This window comes from Argopecten irradians, chromosome 3, assembly GCF_041381155.1.
Source record: "Argopecten irradians isolate NY chromosome 3, Ai_NY, whole genome shotgun sequence".
Taxonomy (NCBI): domain Eukaryota; kingdom Metazoa; phylum Mollusca; class Bivalvia; order Pectinida; family Pectinidae; genus Argopecten; species Argopecten irradians.
Window position 1 is genome coordinate 18,022,736 of NC_091136.1, and position 26,184 is coordinate 18,048,919.

The 26,184-nt window shown below is 37.9% G+C and overlaps 2 protein-coding genes across 4 annotated transcripts in view; both read right to left on the reverse strand.

Moving 5' to 3' along the window:
* The window catches only part of LOC138317708 (pleckstrin homology-like domain family B member 2), a 144,437-nt gene extending 123,291 nt beyond the window's left edge, over nt 1-21,146 (reverse strand). For 2 of the 3 annotated variants that reach the window (XM_069259558.1, XM_069259556.1), the window contains exon 1: nt 20,969-21,145. The gene's annotated coding sequence lies outside the window, so the exon portion shown is untranslated. Of the gene's footprint in view, nt 1-20,968 lie in introns of all 3 variants that reach the window. The other variant, XM_069259559.1, reaches the window with a different exon arrangement.
* Nucleotides 21,147-25,417: 4,271 nt separating this feature from the next.
* On the reverse strand, nt 25,418-26,146 carry LOC138319515 (alpha-(1,3)-fucosyltransferase C-like). Its single transcript, XM_069262668.1, has one exon. The coding sequence runs from the start codon at nt 26,144-26,146 to the stop codon at nt 25,418-25,420; it is 729 nt and encodes a 242-aa protein (XP_069118769.1).
* Nucleotides 26,147-26,184: the final 38 nt, after the last annotated feature.

Here is a 26,184-nt window from a genome sequence, read left to right on the forward strand (position 1 = left end):
ACTGCAAGACTGGCGTGAATTGCTTAGAATAACTGCTACACATCAAGCGGCGTAGCAGATAGGCTGATATTTTACTTTTTAAGTCTACCATCACAATAACGTTCTATTAATTACTAACGTTACCGGTACAAATAAATCAGTAGTTTTGCCGAGCGATTTCCACTTCCCGTGTTTATAATGCGAGAGGTCATAACGCATCACCTTGGCGAACGCCTGAGTCTTCTAAAAATGCTTGAAGCTACAACACATTGTTGACATCTGATATTTGATCCAAGGATTCAAAATATCCGCATAGCAACGAAGCACGCATTGTCCGACTAAGAGAATAATTTATAAAAATCGCGCTTATTTTATCTTTGACCTTGAAGCGCATTGCCGTTGGCTCCCGTCAGTTCAGATAAGTTGGACAAGGAATTAATATATTAGAAGAACCCGTGGAACAAGTATAATGTTCCTTCGAATGGACGGATAAATATTTGTAGTTTATACAGTATTAGAGAACAAACGAAGCAATACTTGATAACTGACGAAGGGGAAAATCGGTCTAATTCAATCCAGGGTCAACCCCCTCCCCCACTATACCCTTCCCCAACTCTATACACACAGTCTAATGTACAAACAATGGTGTGCTAAAAATCCATAAAATGTTTTCTGACTCCCGTGAGTAAATAAAAGAAGTGCACAGAACCACCGATTGGCTAATTGATGTAATTAGGGAAAGGTCAAGAGTGTTGTTTATATGGATTATGGGCGGTGTCAGTCGAGATAAACCATATCGTGATTCAAATCGCTGACGCTGATGGTGGGCCCGATAACAGAGTGGGATAATTACATTTTAATTCAGCATGTCTAACTTTGCACTTTTCTCATGTATCGGATTCTGATGTAGACTTGCTCATGATCTGTATTCTAGTTGATCGTCACTTGCTTATAACCGTTGTCTCCGTTTAGCTACATATTTTTATTTTCGTTTTTAAAAATTGACACTTAAGCAATATCAAACAATTTAAAATTTAATTTTCTGTGTGTAAAGTAGGTACATAGGTAGACAACATAATGTGACACACATCAAATGAGAAGTTATTGTCTGTCTATCTACTACAAACACAGAAAATGAAAATTTAAATCATTTGATATTGCTGGTTGCAGGTAGGGCGTACGAATTATAGTACCTGTTGTCCCTATTGCGATGCATAAAAGGCGACTAAATTTAGGATGGTATATTTTCTTTCCTAGCTGGCGTAAACGTCTCGACATCTAACCACCTCACTTTTGGTCACAAGTTGAGCGCTCACCTATGTGAAAAAGGTTCTGGGTTCTAGCCGAAACACAACCTACTCTATAGTTAGTAGTAGTCATTGTTCCTGATTAGCGATCAGCATTAAGAGAGTGGGACGACTGGTTCGCCCGTTGTCAGTATAATGTTACCGGGTGGGGTGTATAGCTTGGTGTCTTCGGTAGCATGCTTCAGTGGTATAGCACTAACAAGGGAACAATAGTTCCACTATGGTGAATAGACACAATACGAATATACCACAGCCTCCCAAAATACACATAATTCACACAAACACAATGCATACAAGATAGGCCATTCTTAAATGACCATAGCTGTAAATAGGACGTAAATAAACGAACTAAACCTTCCCATGGGTATATGTTAGACTTAATGGCTTGAAGAAAGTCAGAGCACCAAGAGAAAAACAAACGACCAACAAGTATAGGACTGATTTAACAAGGAGTAGAGGTTACTGTAAGTGGAATTGAAAGTATTATCACACAGCTGTATATGTCGTTGGATACCATATTAATACCATTGTGCTAAAAGATGAAATATGATCAGAAATATCATAATTGTACGCAGAAAATTAATAATCTGGCGAGATGTTATAGCTAGGGAATACGTTACATTTTACATCCGTTCTAATGAAAATACAAACATAATATTCCATACCTGTCATCGCGTTAATTCCAATTTCAACGCGAGACCTCCCGGACACAACTGTGATACCAAAATGTCCATCGTCTCACCAATTACGTTAAATTCTATGGCGGATTGGTTCTAAAGTGTTGTAAGGAGAATTTATCTAAAATAAACCTCTGATTGTTTTCAGTATAGTGATATTGAAGTATATCTGAAGAGGTATATCCAAAATAAAAGTGATTAGTTAGTGGTATTTCTGAAGTCATCAATGATAGCTGTGTGTTGTGGCTATCTGTTGCTGTTTGTTGTGATGAAGTGTTATTCAAGTAGCCAGATCTCGACGCCCCCGCCTCCGATCACTCACATACACACGATTATGCATCTACATCTATACATACACAGTGATAATTATGTCGGTAATTTTACAGGAAACAGTTATCGTATGAACAGGAAACGTATCAATCCAACAACATTTTCTTTTGTGAATAAACGAGTTTTTTGTGTAACAGAAAAGGACCTAAGAGAGCACCTTGGCAAACATCCTTTGTTGTTCCTTGGATCGCTAATTACAACCGATACCATTAAAGGGAAAGCTCAGTCGCTGTGATATTTTCTATAAAAGATAATACAAATATACCAAAACTGAATGTGCCAATATCAATCCAATCATATTTATTGTGGCGTATGAAACCGCTTATGTATCAAGTGTAAAAGAAACACCATCATATACTTGGAGTTTCGCAGGAAGACAGTATTCCTCTGGAGATATGTGCGTTCTCTTTTAAAACATGTACTACTTTCAGACAGCTATAAATATCCTCAATATACGACCCCTTCCCGCCCCTCTCTAAATAACTCACGGGAAACGGTAAAAGATAAGCCTTCGAATATCATTAGGCATTACCAACAGTACGTAACAAAATCCTCGCTAAGCACATGGAAGGGTAGTGACGGAAAATGTCACCTTAACCACTATGCCACCGCGACCCTCGCTCACATTCTATACACTAATGCAGTGATATCATCTATCAAATTCACCGCTCATATTACATAAGTAGTTGAGTAATGTTCTCTCGGTAACCTTTTAAACTTGTTACTCATTCTTCACAATTTGCAGTTCAGTAATACATATTATATCTACATAGGCACAGCTCAGATTTATAATGTCAGAGAATCCAACGCGAAATAAAATCTGCCAAAATGACCAAGCATGCCCTTCTGTACGTTATCTGTTTAATTATATTTAATATGATATAATTCTAATGTCTAGTCTTCGCCCAGGAAACATTATTTATTACTTCTATTTTTTTTCAAATATTAAAATTGCTTATTTTGTACTAGAATATGTTTAATGTTATCGTCGTTAAATGTCACTATTAGCCTACAATCCCTTTAGTCTGGGTCGACATGATCGTCATTCAGTTTGTTAAAAAAATAAAAAGAATTAAAATCCAAGGTGACCTTGAACTTTATCGAGAGTATGGGGACATGTATAGATATACTACATATGTATACATTGTCGCTGAATCACGTATATGGAGGAAACAGATACATGACAAGTGCATGCCGTAATATAAACCATATACACATACATCCTCGGACATTATACGTAAATTTTCTTTATAAATGTAATCAGATGAAATGATCACAAATAGTGTACAAATTATGCAAATCAAAATTTGACACATTTTCTAACCTGAATAATAAGACAAGAAATATGATCCCAAGATGAAATGATACAAGATTGTTGTTGTAGTATGCTCTTGTTGATGACATCGTGGGAATCTACTTAAAAACGCTCGACTTTCTCTAGTACAGATCCCATGTCAGGGCTCGGGGAACCCCGCACTGCTAAATGTCTTCGAATATGTATATATGCTTGATGAGTACATGCATATATATGTAATTAAGAAGTTGACTTAGTACGCTAGGACATCTGTATTAAAATTCATCAACGCATGTTTCAAATACCGACAACGATCTCTATGAAACTACAATTTTAAAACCAGATATTCATGAAAATAGCAAAATTACCCATTCAAAAGGAAATAAACCCAAAATATTTCTAATCCATTTGTAATATATTGTAAAATCGCATTTTAGCAGTAGACTTATTTCATGTAACAAGATACAGAAATAGCCACCGTATTTGCACTGAAGTACGGGTATGGAACTAACAAAATGGAAAAGCTCCAAATTTCCAATCCAGTCCATTTATCACTCCATACCAGTTCGTACACAGATAGCAGACAGATAGATCAAAGGCTACAATCTTTATCATTGTCTTGTGCGTTTCCTTAAGATACAAACACGGTACCAAACACAAAAGACAAGAGCAATTGATCAAAAGAAATTATTTGGTAAAAAGAACTCTTCAGTGTTGTCATGGAAACGCCCACCAGATAACATCTGGCCGCATTTAATGATTTCAAGTTTTTGATGTTGACTCTTTCTTTAAAATGGTCGACATTTATGTTACATCAATTCAATAAAGGATGTAGTCAGTTTGTTTAAACTTCAAACGCTAGGAGAGTTAACATACTGCGCGGGACTACCTTTTGGTGTGGTGCACTTTTAATCATTTACATTCATACGAAGTACATCGTTACCCTGTCTCCGTGGGTCGATATCTACCTCTCCAATGCAATCGCAACATCTCGGATAAATTTCCGGCAACCTTCGGAAATATGTTTCTGTGCCGAATTTCTGCGAGATGTTGCAATTGCTCTCGAATTGTGCAACCACCGCGAATGAGCTTTTAAGATGAGAGTCCTTAAAGATGTTCCACCGCCGACAGAGCATAAATGATATTCATTATTTGAACAATAATTGGTATTAATCGTGTATATATATGTCTAATTAACACAAAAATTAATATAATGTCATTCGTTTTGCCTTTGGTGCATGCGCAATCAGTATTTCATTCCATATAGGATATAGTGCCACGGAATTTTTTCGGGATGCAATTAATTGTTTTTCATATTTTTAACTTGAAGTCAAATGAGAAGCTCAAACTTTCTAATGGTGGTAATGGTGTAAAATAAGTAACTGAAAAGATACCATTTGTCGGCGGTGGAACATCTTTAAATTTCGATCATCGACAGCCATCTGACATATCAGGGTTATCACCCTTCGTTTCATTCCGAATATTAGTTTACAAGCCACGATCGAAAAATAAATCGCTCTACCCTACACGATTTCAGCATCATAAACATTCATTGGAATAATCGACAACTGCGACTGAGACCGATCATACTTTTAATTTAGAGCTGTAGTACAGGTAGATTGTGCCATGTTCACGTCACTTGTCGCTTGAACAGTACAGACTGGTTCGATTATCTAAATCCAGGGGAAACTTAACTACTGGCACTGTGAACCGGGCGTGGTAGCAGAAGAGCTACATAATGAATCATAACTCCTGACTTTGATAAAACTTCACTGTTATCACACATGAAAATTATTCAGTCTGTACATCTCATCAGTTTTAACACATGTGGTTAATTCAGGAAGATGGGAATATTTACACCAAAAATAGCTTCCAGGTCTGTGGTCACTGATTTGCTTAGCAGGATTGCTGGCTCCCGATTGTTAAAATATGTGTCTGGATCTACACCTCATAACCAGAATATATTGATTATTGTATGCTTTTACACTTAGCTTACTGTGGAAGATTCGAAATATAGAAATATCAAAATGGTTTTGGTCGTTTATTAGCATTGGCATTATGTACAGGTGAAAGTAGCAGATCATCGAAATATATAGGGGCAATTGGTCACCGATGCCATTCAATAGATACATATGTAAAGCAAAGCTCATTGAGTTTATTGATAAAAAAATCCTATGCCAAGAAGACTCGAAATATCACTGAAAATACTATGCCGATTATTTTTGAAGTGCAGTTGTCTTCCTATTTACTCACCCTTATCTGACTCCGATTGTCTGCGTCTCCATGACAATTTGTGCCCCCACAACCCCATCCCCGTATACCCCTGACAGTTTATTAGATCCGTCACCTCTAGACAAACGTTCTTATATGACCCCGTTTACAAACGAAGGGAATAAAAAGAGTTTTTCATCTCAGTCTTATATAAGTCAAGTCCTGTGTCCTATTTTGATGTTGCCGAATGAACGAACAGCATTACAATTGCGGCACGGAAAATCAGTGACGCCTTCGAACCAGGGAGCTTAACATATGGTAATTATCGCTAATCGTTTGGGAATCATTGGTTGCGAATGATCCAGTTTTATTCCTGGTGTTATACGTTCTGCTTCCAGTAGAATAAGAAACTGGTATTTGTAAACATTATGACTTAAGTCAAGTCGAATTGCATGGGGCTTTTCCCGAGCGCGCGAGGAACTCAAGTGTTGAAAACTGACTGACAGATGTAAAGCAGGGCCTAGCTGTCCCAATAAATTGTAGTACCACATCTCATATAAATACAGGAATCGCAAAAATTATCACAGGGACCTGGAAATTAATGAAGCCTTTATGTGTGTTTGAAATTGTCATGACCCATTAGAAAGTGCTTTCGACAACGAAGTTCACATGAAATGACATAAAACCACTTTCAGTAACTGCTATTTCATCCATGTCTCTCACAAAAACTTTTATAATGCAGAATACTGATTTTCCCCCAAATATCCTATAGCTAATTACCAGGCCCCTGTGTCCTGCCGCCAAATAAATTATAATAGCGCGTCTCTTCAAACCTCCCGAACTCATAAAATATTGAGTATGTCTTATTTAAGAATTTCATACCAAATATCTTACACGTGTCATTTACACACACATATATACATTAAAACAGAAGCGCCCTGTGCTAGTGCCTCATCTTATAACACTGGCTTAAACTGCCTGCACGTGAAACTCTTCTCATTAAAGAAGTTCTAATTAAAACATCTCAAGTAGACCCACTCAACCGATAATTACTGTGGCCTTTTTATGTTTTCAGATGTGTGGCACTGGTCTGCTGATGAGTATCTGTTCGCACCAGACCTAACCAGACCTATGGATTTTGTAAAATGTACAGGAATTAAAAATAACAAAATAAGCAATAGCATTTTATCACAGGGACATGTGTATCAGTTACAGTTTTACTATTTAGATATTCCAGCACTATCCCATCCCCTATCTTTTATCACAGGTTTGAGACCCTTTATCTATTGGTCAAGATACTAATCATACATTTGTAGTTCGGCGTTTGTTCCTCCAGGAATTCCGCCTTTCATCGACCACAATATCTTATAGCACGCGAGTATTAAATCGTCAATGTTGTGAGGTAAACAGTAGCACATATTCGGGTTTAATTCGTATACATTTCAGTTCACTTTTGTTCTTAATCACCTTTTATTAATCACATCATACTTCATTTTGCGTGCTAACATTTTCAGACATAGGAGGATTTCGCAAACGTCTATAAGATAGAGAGATGGTTCGCGATTGCCACTCCAACGCGGCTGTCGCGAACATAAACTCAACGCTAAACAGAAGCGTTTTTACAGCATTTTACAACTAAAATATCTGCGACTGGAACACAGCAGTATTAACATCAGTAGAGGGATTTACCGACAGTCTGAGGGCCATTACTGGGAAGGACACATCCAGACGTATTGACAAAACAATAAAATATTCCAACACCAGATTAAGCGTTAACAACAAACAGCGGGAATACTAATGCACTCACCTAACTTTGGTCAATTTCTTGTTCTACGGCCGCCGACATTTTTACGGGTCAAGATCTGTTGCCAATACAACAGCGTCATTTGTGACCTTGCCAAGGTCAGGCGGTGAGAGGCATTGTGTATTGTCTATGTTATACTTGTTTGTGCTATTTCCGTACCTCGTGACCACTTCACGTGCCAAACCCACTCAAGTCAACACTGACCACCGCATTTTCGCCATTCTTCTCAGGTACATGATACAAATTTTAGTCCCGATTTTTGGATATGCTAATATTTGTCTCGATTTCTTGATATTGTTTTTGTCATTTCTCCTGCAGATGAACCTTCAGCTGTAGTTATATTAGTTTACTAAACAATGTCGTTGGTGTTGTTGCAACAATATTTCTTTTGATACATTGGTAAAGCGAATTTCGATTTGTTAGTCGTGTGGTTTCCATAAGATATATAATTACAATATTCTCCAGTTCCTTGTAAAATAACCGCTCGGTCACCGCCACCCATAGCGATAACGTTAGCATTAAAATGAATGTCGGACACAACAGATTGCGGGAGAGAAAACGGATAAAAAAATACATAAAGATGAAAGAAAGACCGAAATACGATAGGGTTGGCTTAAGGCAGTTTATGGCCTTCACCAAGGCCAAACATACGTATTAAAGTAAGTGGGTCGGCAACGCATTTCAACGGATTCCACTGTCAGGGAAAGGATAATGGTTGTGTAATCCTGACAAATAGAATATCGCCCATGTCATAACACAAAAAAATCAATAGAGAGACGCGCTTTTACATCAGATTTACTTCATTCCCTCCAATTACACAAACTTTTTTATTAAACAAAGAGACATTTTTGCTTTTTTTTCCCTCCCATTCCCGATTCTCCTAACTACCGCTATTCATCTACCCCTACGTCGTGAGTTTAAGATCTAGTTGATGTCGGACTTATTGTCGGATATTGAACATCGATCAATGGATTTTATTTAAAATCGGCCTTCCTCCACTGGTGCAGCAGCCCGATTTACAAACTCAACTCCACAGGATTTTGGCTCTATAGACATTTAAAGAGAGAAAAATGTCTATAGAGCCAAACGCCTGTGCTCAACTAGGACACAAACAAACGGACCCACGAGGTTGGTCATGTCCCTCTGTTACATGATGTATGATATTAGGAGATGTTTAAGCTAACCGACCATATTTATATGTAATTGCTGAGCATGCGGAACACAAACCATCAAAGAATAGAAGATACAGATGGTTTGGTATAGAAAGTTTAAAATTAATTTATCTAATCCAATGCCAGTCTAGCCTTTGATAAGGCGCGCTGGCTGTGGTACATGTAGCCAGTTTTGTAATCTATTGGTAATTATATTTGGCACTCAGTCGATGTTCTATAGACAAATCACCACTAAGACGAATAACGGTGCGAGTTTAAGTAGAAAATGATGAAACAAGTGTGAAGTTTATTTCAGCAATTTGATGAAATAAGACATGTTTGAATCAAAACGTGAATGTATACTAAATTTTGGACCCCGTGAATATATAGATGATAGCTTAAACATGTAATAAGTGCACAAGCGTTACATGTTCTCAATTTCCTAGGGCGAGTTTTGTAAAATGTACAAAAATAGTTTCACATATGGGAAAGGAATAAACATTAAACCTTGATACAATTTGTTAAATAAACGAAACCGAAGGATGTTTTACATGATTTATTGTTTTTTTTTTATTAATTAACGTCCTATTAACATCCAGGGTCATGTAAGGACGACTTCCCATGTATATGGTGAGTTGCGTGTATGAAGTGTGTGGTGCATGTTTTTGATATATATTCGTGTTGTGCCCCTTTTGTATAGTGGATGGCCCTGCAGGTAGGGCGTTAGAATTGTACATGCTGCCCCTATTGTTTGATCGTAAAAGGCGGCTAAATTTGGGATCTTATCTTTTCTCTTCTTACTTACTGACTTTATGTTTCCTAATGCCTCCCTTGGCACCGCCTCACTTTTGGCCTTGAGTTGAGCGCTCACCCCTGTAAGGTAGGCTCTGGGTTCTATCCCAAGGCCGAGACACACCAAAGTCTATAATATTGGTAGTCTCTGCTCCTGCTTCGCGCTCAGCAAACAGGGAGTAAGAAGACGACTGGTTCGCCCATTGTCAGTATAATGTGACCGAGTGGGATGTGTTGCTTGGTGTCTTCGGCGGCATACGTCAGAGATATAGCACTATAAGAAGGGAAACACGAACATACCGCAGTCTCCCAAAACACGCACCTTGCACTTCACACACGATACACACTGCATACATGGGAGGCCATCCTTACATGACCCTGGCTGTTCCTAGGACGTTAAAATAATCAAACAAACAAACAAACTGTATAGTGGAACACTTGCCCTTTTTATAGTGCTATATCACTGAAGTATACAACCGAATACAACAAGCAACACACCCCACCCGGTCACATTATACTAACAAAGGGCTAACCAGTCGTCCCACTCCTGGTATGCTGAGCGCTAAGCTGGACCAGAAACTATCATTTTTCCTACTTCACAGGGGCTAGAGCTCAACAGAAGGCCAAAGGCGGGGCATTGTCAAGGGAGACGTTAGGAAGAAGAGAAAAGAGAATATCCTAAATTTTGTCGCCTTTACACAATATGGACAGCAGGTACAATTCTAATGCCTACATGACCATCGTATTTACATACACGTATGTTGTTTGTCCTTTTCAACAGCTATGATAAGCTGATCAACTAGGAGTGTGGTGGTGGAAAGGCGGAGTACCCAGAGCGAAACTATCGTACTACAACCAGTGCCTGGCAACTGACCCACGAAAAATATTAACAGTACACTTGAGTGCCATATAATCTACAGTAGACTTGGCACGGGCCGTTAGTTGACGGCCGTTATACATTGTAAGCTGATGCGTAATATGAATATATGTATATTAATGTTGTTTCTGGACTCCAAGTCGATGAGAAATATCTATATAGGGATATGCGGCAGCTATAAACACAGAGCGTAGCGAATCGAACTCTGCGGACGACACGTCCCATCAGTCGACACATGCCATGGGATTATCACGGCCAATTTAACCAATCTAATATTGACAGAGGAATTGGCCCCCACAGAACTGTAATGGTCTATAAATGGCGCATCATGCCATAGAGCAGTTAGGGAGGGACGAATAGTCTCATAAACATATTAAATCATCCGTCCGGAGTTATCCACCCTTGAAACAGGCATTGTTACATCATTACTTCAAATGAGAACAGTATAATTTTTGGTTAATGAATTTCCACACAGGATTATTTAACATCGTCATTCCACTCATTGCACGGCTTCGCTCTCAAAAATAAGTACCGTACTCGCCGTAATTACCGGCCCTTCCCTTTTCTGGAGAAAAGTTGTATAAACGCCCCAAATCCATCGGTTTAACAAGGTTTTACAACATGTGATGCCTCTAACATCAGAATTGTATCCTATAATACATGAACTTCCGAATCTTGTACTGAATAACAAAATCATAACGTGTCTTAAACGATAAAAGACACATGAATGTTTTCTGTAATAGATTAATGTACAATGAGTACAGAAGATTTAAAATACGGCTGACCTTTTTCGCCCACAACTTACATTTTCATTCATTAATAAGCACCCCTTTGCTCTGGGCGCTAATTACGGCGAATACGGTATATATTTATGCCAATCGCGACATCACGGAGAAATTTCCGGTAATCTTCTGAAAGTATCGTATTTATGAACGCAGTATAACGGAGAGAAATTTTAATAAGCAGGTTATAAAGTATATTTATGTCACATTTTAGTCCCGTCACCGCAAGGAAAGAGAGTATTGTTGAACCATACTAGTTATTCCCTCAGAAATCCTTCGCGTTATGCTTACAAAGAAGAGATGTAACAATCAATATCTAGCCGTCTCAGTTAAACACAAATATTTTGGTATATGAACTACCGATTCCTTTGAAGTTGAGACGTCGTCTGGACTAGCACGGGTTCCGCCATTAATGCTGCATTCATATCCTGTCTTAATTTACCCCAGACACCGTGACAGATAGCGAAAAGATAGTGGAGAGGCGATCCAGTTATTTAAAAGCATAGTTTTGATCTTGAAAGTAACCGTGCCAAAATTATAGGCCTATTCTCTTTTTCAGAATCAAACGTATAAATGACCTTGACCTTTGATTCGTCTAATAAATCTTCCCATAAAGCCTTTCGGTAATGACCATGATATGATATAGCGATCCAAATGGCCGTTTCGGATTCTTCTTGAGAAAAAAAGCCTACAACCCTTCATACCACTTTCCTTAGAAATGTGATATTTAGACCATCACAGTAAAGTTAGTGTTTTCTTTAGAAACCCGATATGTTTAGAGCTGCATGATTAAGTGAAAGGTTTTCTGTAGAAACATTATATCCATCTTCAGTGCAATAATCAACAAAGGGAGTCTCTATAGGACAAAGGGATAGTCATTGAAAATTGTCTTTACAGCATATTACAGCATTAGAGACAAGAGAATAAGAAACGTTTGTATAACGGAAGTGAGTTTAATTAGCGGTCTACACCTAGTAATGGACAACAGCATCAACACCAGTGAAACATTTATTTTATAACACTATATTTAGAAGAAGCCTTCCTCTGCTCGGCCGTAGTGGCCAATTGGTTAAGGTGTCTAATATTCTACATATACATGTAAACTCCGCCCAAGACGTGATTGCAACTTCCAGGTTTTCCCTACTTTCTTTGTTTGATTACATTAATTAATATATCATTAACCACCAGGGTCATTAAAGGACGGTCTCTCATGTATGCATTGTGTGAAGTGCGTGGAGCGTGTTTTGGAAGACTACGGTATAATCGTGTTGTGTCTTCTTATAATAGAGGAACTCTTGCGCTTTTAAAGTGTTATGCCATCGACACAAGTTGTCCCCTACTTAAAAAGTCTGTCATATAGAAATTTGAGATGTTCTTTGTTGTTATATAATTGTATATTTTACCTATAGATGTGTTGACAAGTTTAAAATCTACCCTAAGGCATTGTGGTCTTATTTTTGGGGAGTGACCGACAATTACATACATGTATAACCTTCCTTGAGGCAATGGTGTCATTGATAAGCTTAAGTAGATATATTTCATATCAAGCTGCCGATATATTTCAAGTCGTTTAATTGTGATAATATCTTTATGCTATTGGTTTTGATTACATCCGGGTTTACCTATCGGACAATGGTCATTTTATTATAAAAACCCATGCCTGATTTATGAACATCAGTTGGATTCCCAACCTTCAAGGCGGTCACTACGGATATTTCTTGGATTACCAGATAGTGAACTGTGTGTGAACATTATTCAAATTCGGAACTTTTATAAGGTGGATCGCCATCTACGTATACGGACAACTAATTCGGTGTCTACATATTGGATTACCAATACGAGTGAACTTCCATTTTATTTCTATGTAGTGTGCCACATATGTTTGATATATGAGAAAGAAATACAATACAAGAGAAAAGCAAATTCCACTTAAATTCTTCGTTTTGTGTCCTGCAATTTATATCGTTACCAACGGTCCGAACCGAACTTGAAAACAACACACATTTTCTTTATTAAAAGTCCCTAAACGACACTGTCTGGTGTAAAGATATAACCAAAGTAGACTTCATTGATAAAGCAAGTCTGCAAGAAATGTCTTGAACACCAGTGTCACAAGTTAAACCTGTTTATACAGTTGCCTCGTGAATAAGCTTAAATCCTGATTGCTATTTCGTGATTTTAGCTAACATTTGCGAAACCAAACTATATTCTAATTTGTTAAAACCAGCCTTGACGGTTATTGATTTAACTCTTCTTTCGTTCCTGCCTGGTGGAAAATGTTTGGACGTTATTTTCTGAAGAACACTATCCATTAGGTCAGTGTACAGTATGGTAATATTTTAGGAAAACTATGAATATCTATGAACACTATTGGTTGATATGCTATGTTTAACACGTACATTTACCAGAGTGTGCCGGTACTAATGGAGCTGTCCTAATTAGTGTTAAATAGCCTATACCGATTATTCTCTGTGATTAAATAAGTGTTATTCCACAGTAGTAATTAGCACACAGTAATGTCGTCATGGCGAACAACAGATAAAGATAAATTAGCTTATTTGAAGTAATTATCGGCTGATACAGGGGCATAGAAATTAGTAAAAAAAATGACAACATCCCATAAGACGTCATGTTTAGGTGATATTTGTTCCACTTGTACTTCAAATCAAAAGCATTTCTACACGTAGCTACATCAATTTAAAACATCATTTTGTCCCAGTATACATGTTTATTTAGCTTTGCTTTGCTCTTTGGACGAGATGACTGCGTGTACGAAAATAATTTTTGACATTTCTTTCGTCCATTGAAATTAACTTTCATGATTCTGGAAGCAGCAATTTGGTTGGTCAATTCAAAGGTCACCAGAACGTGACTCTTAACGGGATGTTGTCAGATCCCACATCAAACGGAATGATATTAAGTAAATTCATTTTACTTAGATTGCAACAATCTATAAAGTATCCCAGTCTCTATGAAACATTTTAATATGATAACCATTTAAGTTTATATTGGGGCTTTAAAGTTTAAAATTTTGATTTGTGGCGACTATTTAAATAAAACAAGGTAAGATATGTATATGAAAAAACAAATAGGAAAACCTTTTGCAATTATTTTGAGCAAGACCCTTTTTTCACTGGACTTTTACAGATGTTTTAAGATTTAAATGGAACCTCAGTTAGAACGCCAGTATTCTTTTATTCCATATTAGGACATGTTAAGAAGCAAAATACATATTGAACCAGACTTTTCAGATCCAATTGATATGCACGACAAAGATGTTGATGTTGATCAATGGAACGTTTTGTTATCCACCGCAAGGGTGTAAAGAGAAAACGTTGTATGGCCTATCTCATGTATATAAATACCAGATAGATCATTCAGTAAAACTATCTTAACTAAGTCTTTAATCAAACATGTCCATGGCGTTGTGATGGAAACTGTAAAACGTAATTCGGAACAATAAAAAATGCAAACAGCAAAAAATGTTATCTACGAGAGCATGCATACAGTATGTAGACCATAATTCTTTTACGAGAATGACAAGGCTCTGATTAAACATATAAAATATTGATTACAACTGTACCCAAATGAGTGTTGTATAATAGTCCTAGTTATCGTTTTACAACTAATTAATTGTAAATACCAGACGTCTGTCGGTCGACTGTTACATATTACATCGAGAAATGATGTCATAATTGTAAATATCACCCGGGGACATTTTACATGATGATGTATAAACATAGGCACAACTGTTCTGTCGTTCTCTGTATCACTCTGACTATGTGGATCCGTCGTCTTCTGGCGAAATTACCACGGGAAGCGGAAATGATTTTCTTCGTGATATCAGCGTTTTTGCTAGATATATCAACTGTGCTTGTATTTGTTGTCATGTTATCGACAGTTTTTGTCGTCGAAATGCTTCTTATACAAGCATTAAAACAGTTAACTTACAAGTAATTTCTATCTATGTGCTACCCCTATTATGTAATATTGTACATTGCATTCATTGTTCATTATCTAATGCCAAGTTATCAGCATCAATCAACGTGCAGTTTTCAGCGGAAATGCTACATAAAATGTATATACGACATCATTAATTTAGAACCCGTCCATTTCACCAAATATGTTAATTGGACTGAAAATTTGGCTATCATCTAAAGTGATTAGCTAGTTAACTGAAACAAGCAGACTTATGTGTGTTCCCGTTCATACATACAAGTATATACCGTATCCAACGATATCACGTGATACAGCTTGATGACCTTAGCACGTGACCTCGCGATCTGTAATAAATGACTTTACCATAACCTGATGGTCATATTTTGAGTTTTGATGAATAAAGACAGCTGGAAATATTCCATTGCATTAAAACTTGTATTTATGTCATGGGTTCATGTTTTCTTCATATGTCATTGTAAAAACTATTGAAGATGTTTTCATGGACACTTGCAACATTCTAATTGGAGGGAAAGTTCAGTAATATCTATTCCATAGGTTGGTCGAATGTTAACAGCTATGGTATTTTAAGGATGGCCTCCCAATGTAAGCAATTGTGCTATAAATGGATAGATGTATATTTGGGGAGGCTGTGGTACATGCTGCAATAATCATTTTTTTTAGCCCACCATCATCAGATGGTGGGCTATTCAAATCGCCTTTCGTCCGTGTCCGTCCGTCCGTCCGTCCGTCCGTTAACAATTCTTGTTACCGCTATTTCTCAGAAAGTACAGAAGGGATCTTTTTCAAATTTCACATGTAGGTTCCCCTAGGGCCCTAGTTGTGCATATTGCATTTTGGGACCAATCGGTCAACAAGATGGCCGACTGGCGGCCATCTTGGATTTTGATAGTTAAAGTTTGTTACCGCTATTTCTCAGAAAGTACAGAAGGGATCTTTCTCAAATTTCACATGTAGGTTCCCCTAGGGCCCTAGTTGTGCATATTGCATTTTGGGACCAATCGGTCAACAAGATGGCCGACTGGCGGCCATCTTGGATTTTGATAGTTAAAGTTTGTTACCGCTATTTCTCAGAAAGTGCTTAAGGGATCTTTCTCAAATTTCACATGTTGGTTCTCCTAGGGCCCTAGTTGTGCATATTGCATTTTGGGACCAATCGGTCAACAAGATGGCCGACCGACTGACGGCCATCTTGGATTTTGATAGTTAAAGTTTGTTAACACTATTTCCCAGAAAGTACTGAAGGAATCTTTCTCAAATTTCATATGTAGGTTCCCCTACGACCTTAGTTGTGCATATTGCATTTTGGGACAGATCGGTCAGCAAGATGAACGACAGGTAGCCATCTTGAATTTTGATAATTGAAGTTTGTTACTGCTACATATCTCAGAAAGTACTGAAAGGATCTTTCTCAAGGTTCATATATAGTATGTAGTAAAAGTTTGAAAAGCAGGGAAAAGATCCCTCTTTCAGTTGTCAGACATAGATCATTCTTTGGTGGGCGCCAAGATCCCTCTGGGATCTCTTGTTTTATAATGATATATCATTGACGCATATCGCCCAAAATACTCAAAAAGCACATTTGATCCTGTCACATTATGCTGACAACAAGCAAACCAGTCATCCCACTCTCTTTATGTCGAGGGACTTGAGCGCTAATCGGGAGCTTAAACTACCACTTTTATAAACTATACAGGTATGTCTCGGCCAGGGGGCTGGACCCAGAGTCTTCCTCGATTAGGCGAACACTCTACAATTGAAGCGGTCTTAGGAAGACGAAAGGAAGAAGTTGGGAAGTTGAGAAAACATATTATCCTCCATTTATTCGCCTACAAAAGTAGCTGTAGGCTTTGGTATTAAGAACAGAATGTTAATACATGTACAAACTGTAACTGTGATATTTTCTAATTACTTTTGGGTGGTTGGGGCTATTTGTAACCTCCCTGTTTAAACCTTAGTTTGAAGTTCATATGTCAATGATGCCCTAATGTTTAGAACACTGCAACAGCTGACGCCCATACATAACACATATCATATTATTAAAACCATATTCATAATAACAACATTTATTCCAATGATTTGTTTGTGTCTCCTGTCGTAGTGTCTGCCCGGTAGGTAAATGTTTATTATATATAACAGACGTTACCTACACTCTCACGATATTGTCAAGGCAACGGTTAAACTTTGACCTCGCAGGTTTGTTGTATCTCTCACATGTTTGAAATGATCCAAGTCCGTCAGACGTTTCACTAGCATACAAGATAACAGACGTTCAAAGACAGATTACGTGAAATCACGAATTGGTAGAATCAAGCCAAAATTCGCTGACAAAAAATGTATACAAATGACCGGAATTCCATGTCTTCTATAACACCGACAGAGGTAAAACAAAATAAGGAAAGACGGAGAATGCCAGCAATGAACAAGTTCTATGTTCCTTTTGCCTTTGAGCACAAATTATGTTGAAATTTTAAAACTTTTTATAGCATCCTTTCATCTGCCCAGCTCACACAGTTATCGCTGTGTTAACATACTGGCATACCTGTTACATGTCCCGGACACAAACCGGCCCCTTTTTTGCTTAATTAACTATTGCAGGCTTAGGGCGCTCTGTAAATTTTACCAACTGCCAACTGAAAGTTCAAACAGCCCGGTAAAATGTAAGTATAGTTTAACGATCATGTACAAAAACTTCATATACAAGGTTCAGTCCGCGTGCCAAGTACTTTTGGGATATCTCCAAGTTTGTATAATACTGTGCAGACCAAATTAGTCGGACACCACTGACCCGGAATATGTCTGTTTCTAAATTCCGGGGTTTCATTTCCGTCTAGTGTATCAAGGACATATATATTCCCACACACACTACTCTATATTAAAACATATATTACGACTGTAATTTGTTTGATTAAATTAACGTCCTTTTAACAGCCAGGGTCATTTAAGGACGGCCTCCCATGTATGCGGCGTGTTGCGTGTTTTGGGAGACTGTGGTATATTCGTGTTGTCTTTTTGTAAAAGAGGAACTCTTGCCCTTTTTATAGTACTACATTAAACAAACACACCTCACCCTGTCACATGATACTGACAACGGGCAAACCAGTCGTCCCACTCCCTCTAAGCTGAGCATGAGCAGAAAATATCGCTTTTTAGACTATGGTATGTCTATTCCAGGGGACATAACCCACAATTGCGAGCGCTCTACTGAAGGCCAGAAGTGAGACACGGTAGGAAGAGAAGATAAGATCCTAAATTTAGTCGCCTTTTACGATCATGCAGTAGAGGCAGCAGGCACAATTCCAATGCCCTTCCTACCTTATCCTCGACTGTAGACGGAAACGGCAAAATAGAATTCCAGTAGCCTCGGAGAGAATTTCCAATGATTCCCAGAAATTCTCGAGACGTCGCCAATTTGCGATTGACGTAATATGTGTTTCTAATTTACTAAAAAAAATCCTCTAGTTTTGAAATGAATATGAGTAAAATTAGTATCGTGCTCATTGATAAATCATACGATTTCCGGAATAAGCGAAATAACTATCAAAGTTCTGACCAATAAATATACTGCATTCTTTTCAATTTCAGAAAACAGACTGCAAATTTTGAACCATGGTACTAAGCATTCTGGAGCACCCGTCAATGTCTCTGACGACGTGACTACTATACAAGAGATACAACACAACACGAACACGCCCCAGCACGCTACACACCGCATCCATGAGAGGCCGTCCTTACATAACCCTGGTTGTAAATAGGGGGTTAATTAATCAAACAATCAAATTAAAAACAAATTGGTATTATTACAGATTGACAGACAATCTAACTAAGAGCACTGTTAGTCAGAAAGTACTTCTACATTATATAACAAAAACGGAAAAATCCTTGTGACTTGTTCTGTAAGGTAGAAATGCACCGGAAATGAAATATTTGAAATATTTCTTCCGGATTACAAATATCTGTCATCTTCCGAACGAGCCGGCGCAGTGTAATCTTATCTTAGTGATATAAGATATCCAGTTTGCTATAAATCATCGTTTTTATGAAGATGTGTAGGGTAATACTGTCCTATAGCGAACACAGGGGCCTGGCAATTCGATACTGGATATATATATATATAAGGATGGACCTTTACCGGTTCGAACGTGTCGAAAGTGGCAGGAAGGACTCGGATTCCTTTTATAGAAAATATTTAATTTCCTCCAATCATTACTGAAATTGTCGTCACAAACTAGAATATCTGTGAAAGACACAGAACAATAGATAACTTTCCAAGATAAGAATTTGAGGTCCAGTTATCTACAGTGAAATATGGTTATGACAAACATCTGTACATTACATCGTTATAAGCGTAGTTCCTTTTACACATAACAGTGTTATAGGAACCTTGCCGGGGAGTCAAACTTACCACGTTATAGCAATGAAGGAATTTTTGTTATAAAAGTGTTTTACTATAATTCACAAGTCATACTTTCCAGCTTTTACTTATTTTTGACAATAAAACAAATTCAGATATGGAGCATTGACATCCGAGCCCATAAACTTTGGTCAATGACTGTGTCGTTTTTAAAGTTTACCACGAAAATGTATTTGTGTATGACGTCATAATACTCGACTTGCAAAATCTTTCAGTCTATGCAAAAATAACCTCAAATTAAAACATTTTGTTTGTTTGATTAATCTACGTCCTATTAACAGCCAGGGTCATATCACTGATGCATGCCGCCGAAGACACCAAGCAACAGACCCCAACTTGTCACAGGAATGTAACATATGAAACTATTATTTGATTTCATTGCAAGATGAACATACAAGGAGATATTAAAATGGATCCAAATAACAAATAAGACTACAACTAATACATGCATTCATGTCCCTGTGATTTGATAGACAGCTATGTACAGGTCCTTGTAAGGTTCAAATACACGTTTTATTTACGGACTGAAATTGATTTCTAATCCCGTGACAGGTATCTATAGGTCCATGTTGTGATCATGAAGTTTTTCTCAACGGCTTATATTTAAAATGGAATCATGGTTTTAGCCTACTGTTTTGTAACTGTCGATGTGCTACAGAGGTTGCGTTGGGTGTCTAATTTTACTCCACAGATAATATTTTTTCGTGTTTGGAATAGACAAAAAAACTAACAAAGCACATGTAGCACATTTGAGGAATCAAAAAGGAAAATTGATTTCGTGGCCTTTAAGGACATGACTGTTATTTATAGTTACATGCTGTTATCGCGTTTATCATGAAGTATTTCTGAACGGTTTACATTTAAAATCGAATCGTGGTATTAGCCTACTGCTGTGCAAGTGCTGATAGTTTTGATTGCTTTGTATAGAATAAAGACAAAGAAAAAAAAACTGTCCAAAATTCCGACCGTTAGTATAGCTAGTCATCTTAAGGTGATATCCACAGCTTAAGCTACTGCATGTCGACATTCTCATACACTATGGAATAAGTACATTTAAGTGTATACTTGTATGTAATCCATATCTTAAATTTCATGTTTCAGCTGTATAGAATACTGAACCATACTCAAATTAAATACTGTGCAAATAAAAAAATATAGGAAATCCGAGGAACCCAGAGTAAAACCACCGACCTTCGAACAGTTCCTGATAAATGCCAATTATATGTCAATAATATCAACGAAATCTATACATACTTGTTCAAAGAAATAGCGACAGCATTTCACAATACTTCAGTTCTCAAATACGGCCTATATTATTCTGGAAACAACCGTGAGAGGACAGGATACAAATTATTGATACTGCGAGTGAAAATATTTTAAAATACATGCTTACCGTCGTGATAGCTATATCCACAGTAGAATGATTTATCTGCAATATAAACATCCACAAAACAGCTGAGGAAAAACACAGGATATTATCCCCTTATAAATCAATAGACCGATGTAATGGTATCATATTTACCGAGAAATTCAATAACACTAACTCGGCACAGCCCTCACACAGTGAATCTCGCTTCTCCACTAACGTAGTGTAATCTGTACTCTTGGCAGTTATCACACTGAATTAGGAATCCTGTGGCAGACGTATATCGTCCCACTCACAGCACCGAAGGCTGCTATATATACCATATAAAGACTCAGTTGTAATAGCGACTCCGTTTTTTGTTTGGTTTATTATATTTAAGTCCTATTACCAGCCGTCCTGCGGACAACCGTCCTGCAGGTATGGCGTTAAAAGGGCAATAGTTCCACTATATAAGAAGACACAACATGAACATACCTGTCTCCCAAAACGCGCACCTCGCACAACATACACGCAACACACCGCATACATGGGAGGCCGTCCTTACATGACCATAGCTGCTAATTAAGCAAACAAACAAACAAAGGTATGGCGTTAGAATTGTACCTGCTGCCCCTATTGCATGATCTCAAAAGGCGACTTAATTTATGATATTATCTTTTCTCTTCTTCTAACTGACCTAATTTTTCCTAACCCTTGACACCACCTCACTTTTGGCGTTCGGTTGAGCGCTCGCCCCTCCGAGTTCTCTCCCCTTGCTTAGACAAACCATAGTCTACAAAAGTGTTAGTTTCTGCTCCTGCACAGGAATAAGGGAGTAGGACGACTGGTTCGTCCGTTGTCAGTATAATGTGACGGGGTGTGTTGCGTGGCAGTGATATAGAACTACAAAAAGAGCAAAGAGTTCCACTATACCAGAGGACACAACACGAATATATCACAGTCTCCCAAAACACGCACCTCGTACATTTGTACTTCACACACGCTACACACCGCATGTATGGGAGGCCGTCCTTATATGACCCTGGCTGTCAATAGGCTGTTAAGATAATCAAGCAAACAAACCTAAATCCTATTAACAGCCATGGTAATATATTTACAGGCTTCTCGTGTATAGCGTCATGTAAGGACGGCCCCATGTATGCTGTGTGTAGCGTGTGTGAAGTCCGTGGTGTATGAGACTGTGGTATAATGTATGTTCATGTTGTGTCTTCTTAGTTAAACTATTGGAGCATGCCACCGAAAACACCAAGCGACCCCACCCGGTCACATTATACTGAAAACGGGTCGACAAACCAGTCGTACCACTCCCTTAATGCAAAAAAAGGATAAAATCCTAAATTTAGTCGCCTTTTAAATTATCTTGCGATAGGGGCAATTATACTATATAGACAGTCCGTTATACCATATAGAAGAACCAAGTCTTGTTGTGAGAATGAAAAAAAAACTGGCACAAGACTGACTTTTAAGATTTTCTTAATCAAACCTTACGAGATGACATTCAGTTAGGCAGCAGATGAAAAAAATATCTTGAATTTAGTCGCCTTTTACGAGCAAGAAAATTTTAACGCCCAACCTAACCTGCCCTTAATCAAAGATACTAGCTTCTATTTAGATACGGATTTTTTTGAAATGCCAATATCGTCCTTTGATAAACAATTTATTAACAAGAAGAACGATGGTCTTAGTACACCACCTTGTGGAACTCAATGAGTCGTTATTATACATATAGGCGTAGCCTATCGAACGAACACGCTTGCTACGAATTCGTGGTCATAGCGTAGTATTTCATATTATATAAAATGTTTTTATCGTATGTAACGAGCTATATGCATATGACGAAGCTATTTTGCTGGTCTCCAGAGTTTTGGTAATAATGCCATGGCAAATCAGTTAAACGCTCGCCCCTGTGAGGAAGGCTCTGAGTTCTGTCCCCTGACCGCAACACATCAAAGTCTAAACACGTGGCAGTTTCTGCTCTTGCGTAACACTCAGCATAACGGGAGAGAGACGACTGCTTTGCCGGTTGCACTTTAAAAACAATCAAACACAAGGCGAAGGTCAAAAGTAAGGCAGTGTCAAGGGAGACGTTTAAAAGAAAAGAAAAGGAAGAAAGGGAAAAATAAGGGGAGGTGTTGCTTGGTATTTTCGCATGACATCAAATACATGGGAGGCCGTCCTTACATGACCCTGTCTCTTAATAGGACGTAAATATGTTAATCATTACCAAACTGTTTTACTGGTTGGTTAATTAGAATAAAGTCATATTAACAGCTAGGGTAAGAAAAGATACTAAATTGTCTTGGTCTTCGACAATAAACTTATTTGAAATTGAAATTGAAGATTCTAAATTTAGTCGCCTTATATGATCATACAATGGGGGCAGCAGGAACAATTCTTACGCCCTTCTAGCAGGGTTGGACATAGTGCGGGAATCCTTTGTTCCAATGCGAGAGCTAGAGAGAGCAACGCATGGTGTATGACGCAAGGGATATAACTCTAATAGAAAAAGGTTCAAATGAATGTCTATTTAGGAGAATAGTTATGAAGTAATGCGGGTTTATTTTAGAGAATTGGTTCATGCACTACATTGGTGCTAGAAATTACATTTTAGGAGGGCATGATGTTGTTATTTATTCCTTAAGAGTTTCTTTAGACATATGTGTTTACAGTTGTTGATTACGTCATATTTTATCCTGATAAAAGAATTTGATCAAATCGTAGGGTATTAGAATTGTACGGCATTAGAATTCTACCTGCTGCCCCTATTGCTGATCGTAAAAGGCGACTAAATTTAGGATCTTATCTTTTCATTCTTCCTAACTATTTTTGTTCTTCTTAACGTCTCCCTTGACACCGCCTCACTTTTGACCTTCTGTCTACTGTTCGGCCATGCAAAGTAATATCTGGGTTCTGTCACCAAAGTCTATAAATGTGGTAGTTTCTGCATACAGGGAGTGGGACGGCTGGTTCGCTCGTTGTCAGTATAATGTGACCGGGTGGGAGTGTTGCTTGATGTCTTGGGCGGTATGCTTCAGTGATATAGCACTATAAAAAGGGCATCAGTTTCACTATACAAGAAGACACAATATGAATATACCACAATCTCTCAAAACACGCACCTCACACTTCACACACGCTATACACTGCGCACATGGGAGGCCGTACGTGCATGACCATGGCTGTTAATAGGACGTTAAAATAATCAAAAAAATAAACAAACACAATTTTAGCCAGGGCTGAAAACGATAGCAGCGATATATTTATGTCATGAAGGTTTTTTCTTGATAATATATATATATATACTAAAAATTGTAAAAAAACAAACAAACAAAAACTGTCAAAATGCCGTGTTGATATTTTTTATTTTTAGTATCTACTGATACACAACGTCTTTTAAAAGTTTTAGAATATATATGTAGCTTAAATAAAACTCAACGCACTTTCTCTACTCTAGTACTTTCGCCATTTCTTGATGACTCTTCAGGAATATAATATATGAATATATATGGTGCATCAGAAAAGCAAAACCCACCATTAGACTGATTTAACTTAATCAAAAAAAGAAACTAAAGCGTTTTTGTGGCAATGGTTTTTTGCGTTTTTTTAGCCCACCATCATCAAATCGCTTTTCGTCCGTGGTCCGTCCGTCCTTCCGTCCTTCCGTCCGTTAACATTTCTTGTTACCGCTATTTCTTAGAAAGGGCTGAAGGGATCTTTCTCAAATTTCATATGTAAGTTCCCCAAGGGCCCTTATTGTGCATATTGCATTTTGGGACCAATCGGTTAACAAGATGGCCTCCAGACAGTCAAATCTGATTTTGATAGTTAAAGTTTGTTACCGCTATTTGTCAGAAAGTACAAAAGGGATATCTCTCAAAATTCACATGTAGGTTTCGATAGGGCCCTAGTCGTGCATATTATATTTTGGGACCAGTCGCTTAACAAGATGGCCGACAGCCCACCATCTTAGATTTTGATAATTGAAGTTTCTTACCGCTATTGCTCAAAAAGTACTAAAGGGATCTGACTCAAATTTCATGCGCAGGTTTTCCTGGGGGTCTAGTTGTGCATATTGCATGTTGGGACTTATCGGTCAACAAGATGACCGACAGGCTACCATCTTGGATTTTGATAATTGGAATTTGTTACCGCTGTTTCCCAGAGAGTACTGAAGCGATCTGTCTCAAATTCCATATGTAGTAATATGTAGTAAATGTTTGAAAAGCAGAGAAGAGATCTGTCTTTCCATTGTCAGACATAGATCATTCTTTGGTGGGCGCCAATATCCCTCTGGGATCACTTGTTATTATCCGTAAATACGACAAAAATCAAATGCACGCAAAAAGATGTTTGTTTACAGTGAATGTATACGAGTAACATAAAAATCTAAATGTCATTTGATTACATAAATCCACAAATTGGAATAGTGTTGAAGCAATATTTCACAGGAACAAATATTACCCGAGGTTATTTTTCTTAATGTATGTCCTTTGGGATTTTGATCGTTGTGAGGTTTGATGATCCAAACTTCCAGTTGTAGAAATCATGATAGACTCTTTGGTACTTTGTATTTACATCTGGCATATGTAATCGCTTGCAGAGTTCACACCATCCATAAAATCGATCAATGGCTGCTTGATAATAGTTCCTCCATTGAAAATATTGTCTATATCTAGTAGGGTTTTGACTCAGTTTGTTAAGGAATTGTCCCAGCTCTTCGATGTCCTGGAAGCGACCAGTGTCTATGTATGATCCGGGAGGTAGATACAAAGGGTACATACCAGGGTATCCCCGAGTGATAGGAATGGCATCTATATTCTTGTAGTAAAATTTTAAACTCTTTTCCGTAATGTAATCTATCCCGAAAGAGCTTTCAAATGATAAGTAGAATTTGTAGTTATCTCTCAATAAATTATGACACTTCGTCGAATATCTCGGCAGACATTCGAGTGTACCACATTCTCCGTATACATCCACGGGATGTGTTTTGTTGAGTAGTTTGACGTAAACATCACGTTTACTCTGAGAGAAACAATGAGACACAAACCATGCTGTAGATGCAAATTTTCTGCTAGACACTGAAGAATTGTTCGAGTTGAAGAATCTAAACTTTGCGGTAATATTGGGCATGCGCACTGGCTGTTTGGGACCATTTTTGAAACGTCCGTACATTTCATGGATATCCGAGTCCCTGCGATAGCTCATAGTCCAGTTAAAGAGTCCGTTCCATGCGTGTAGATAGT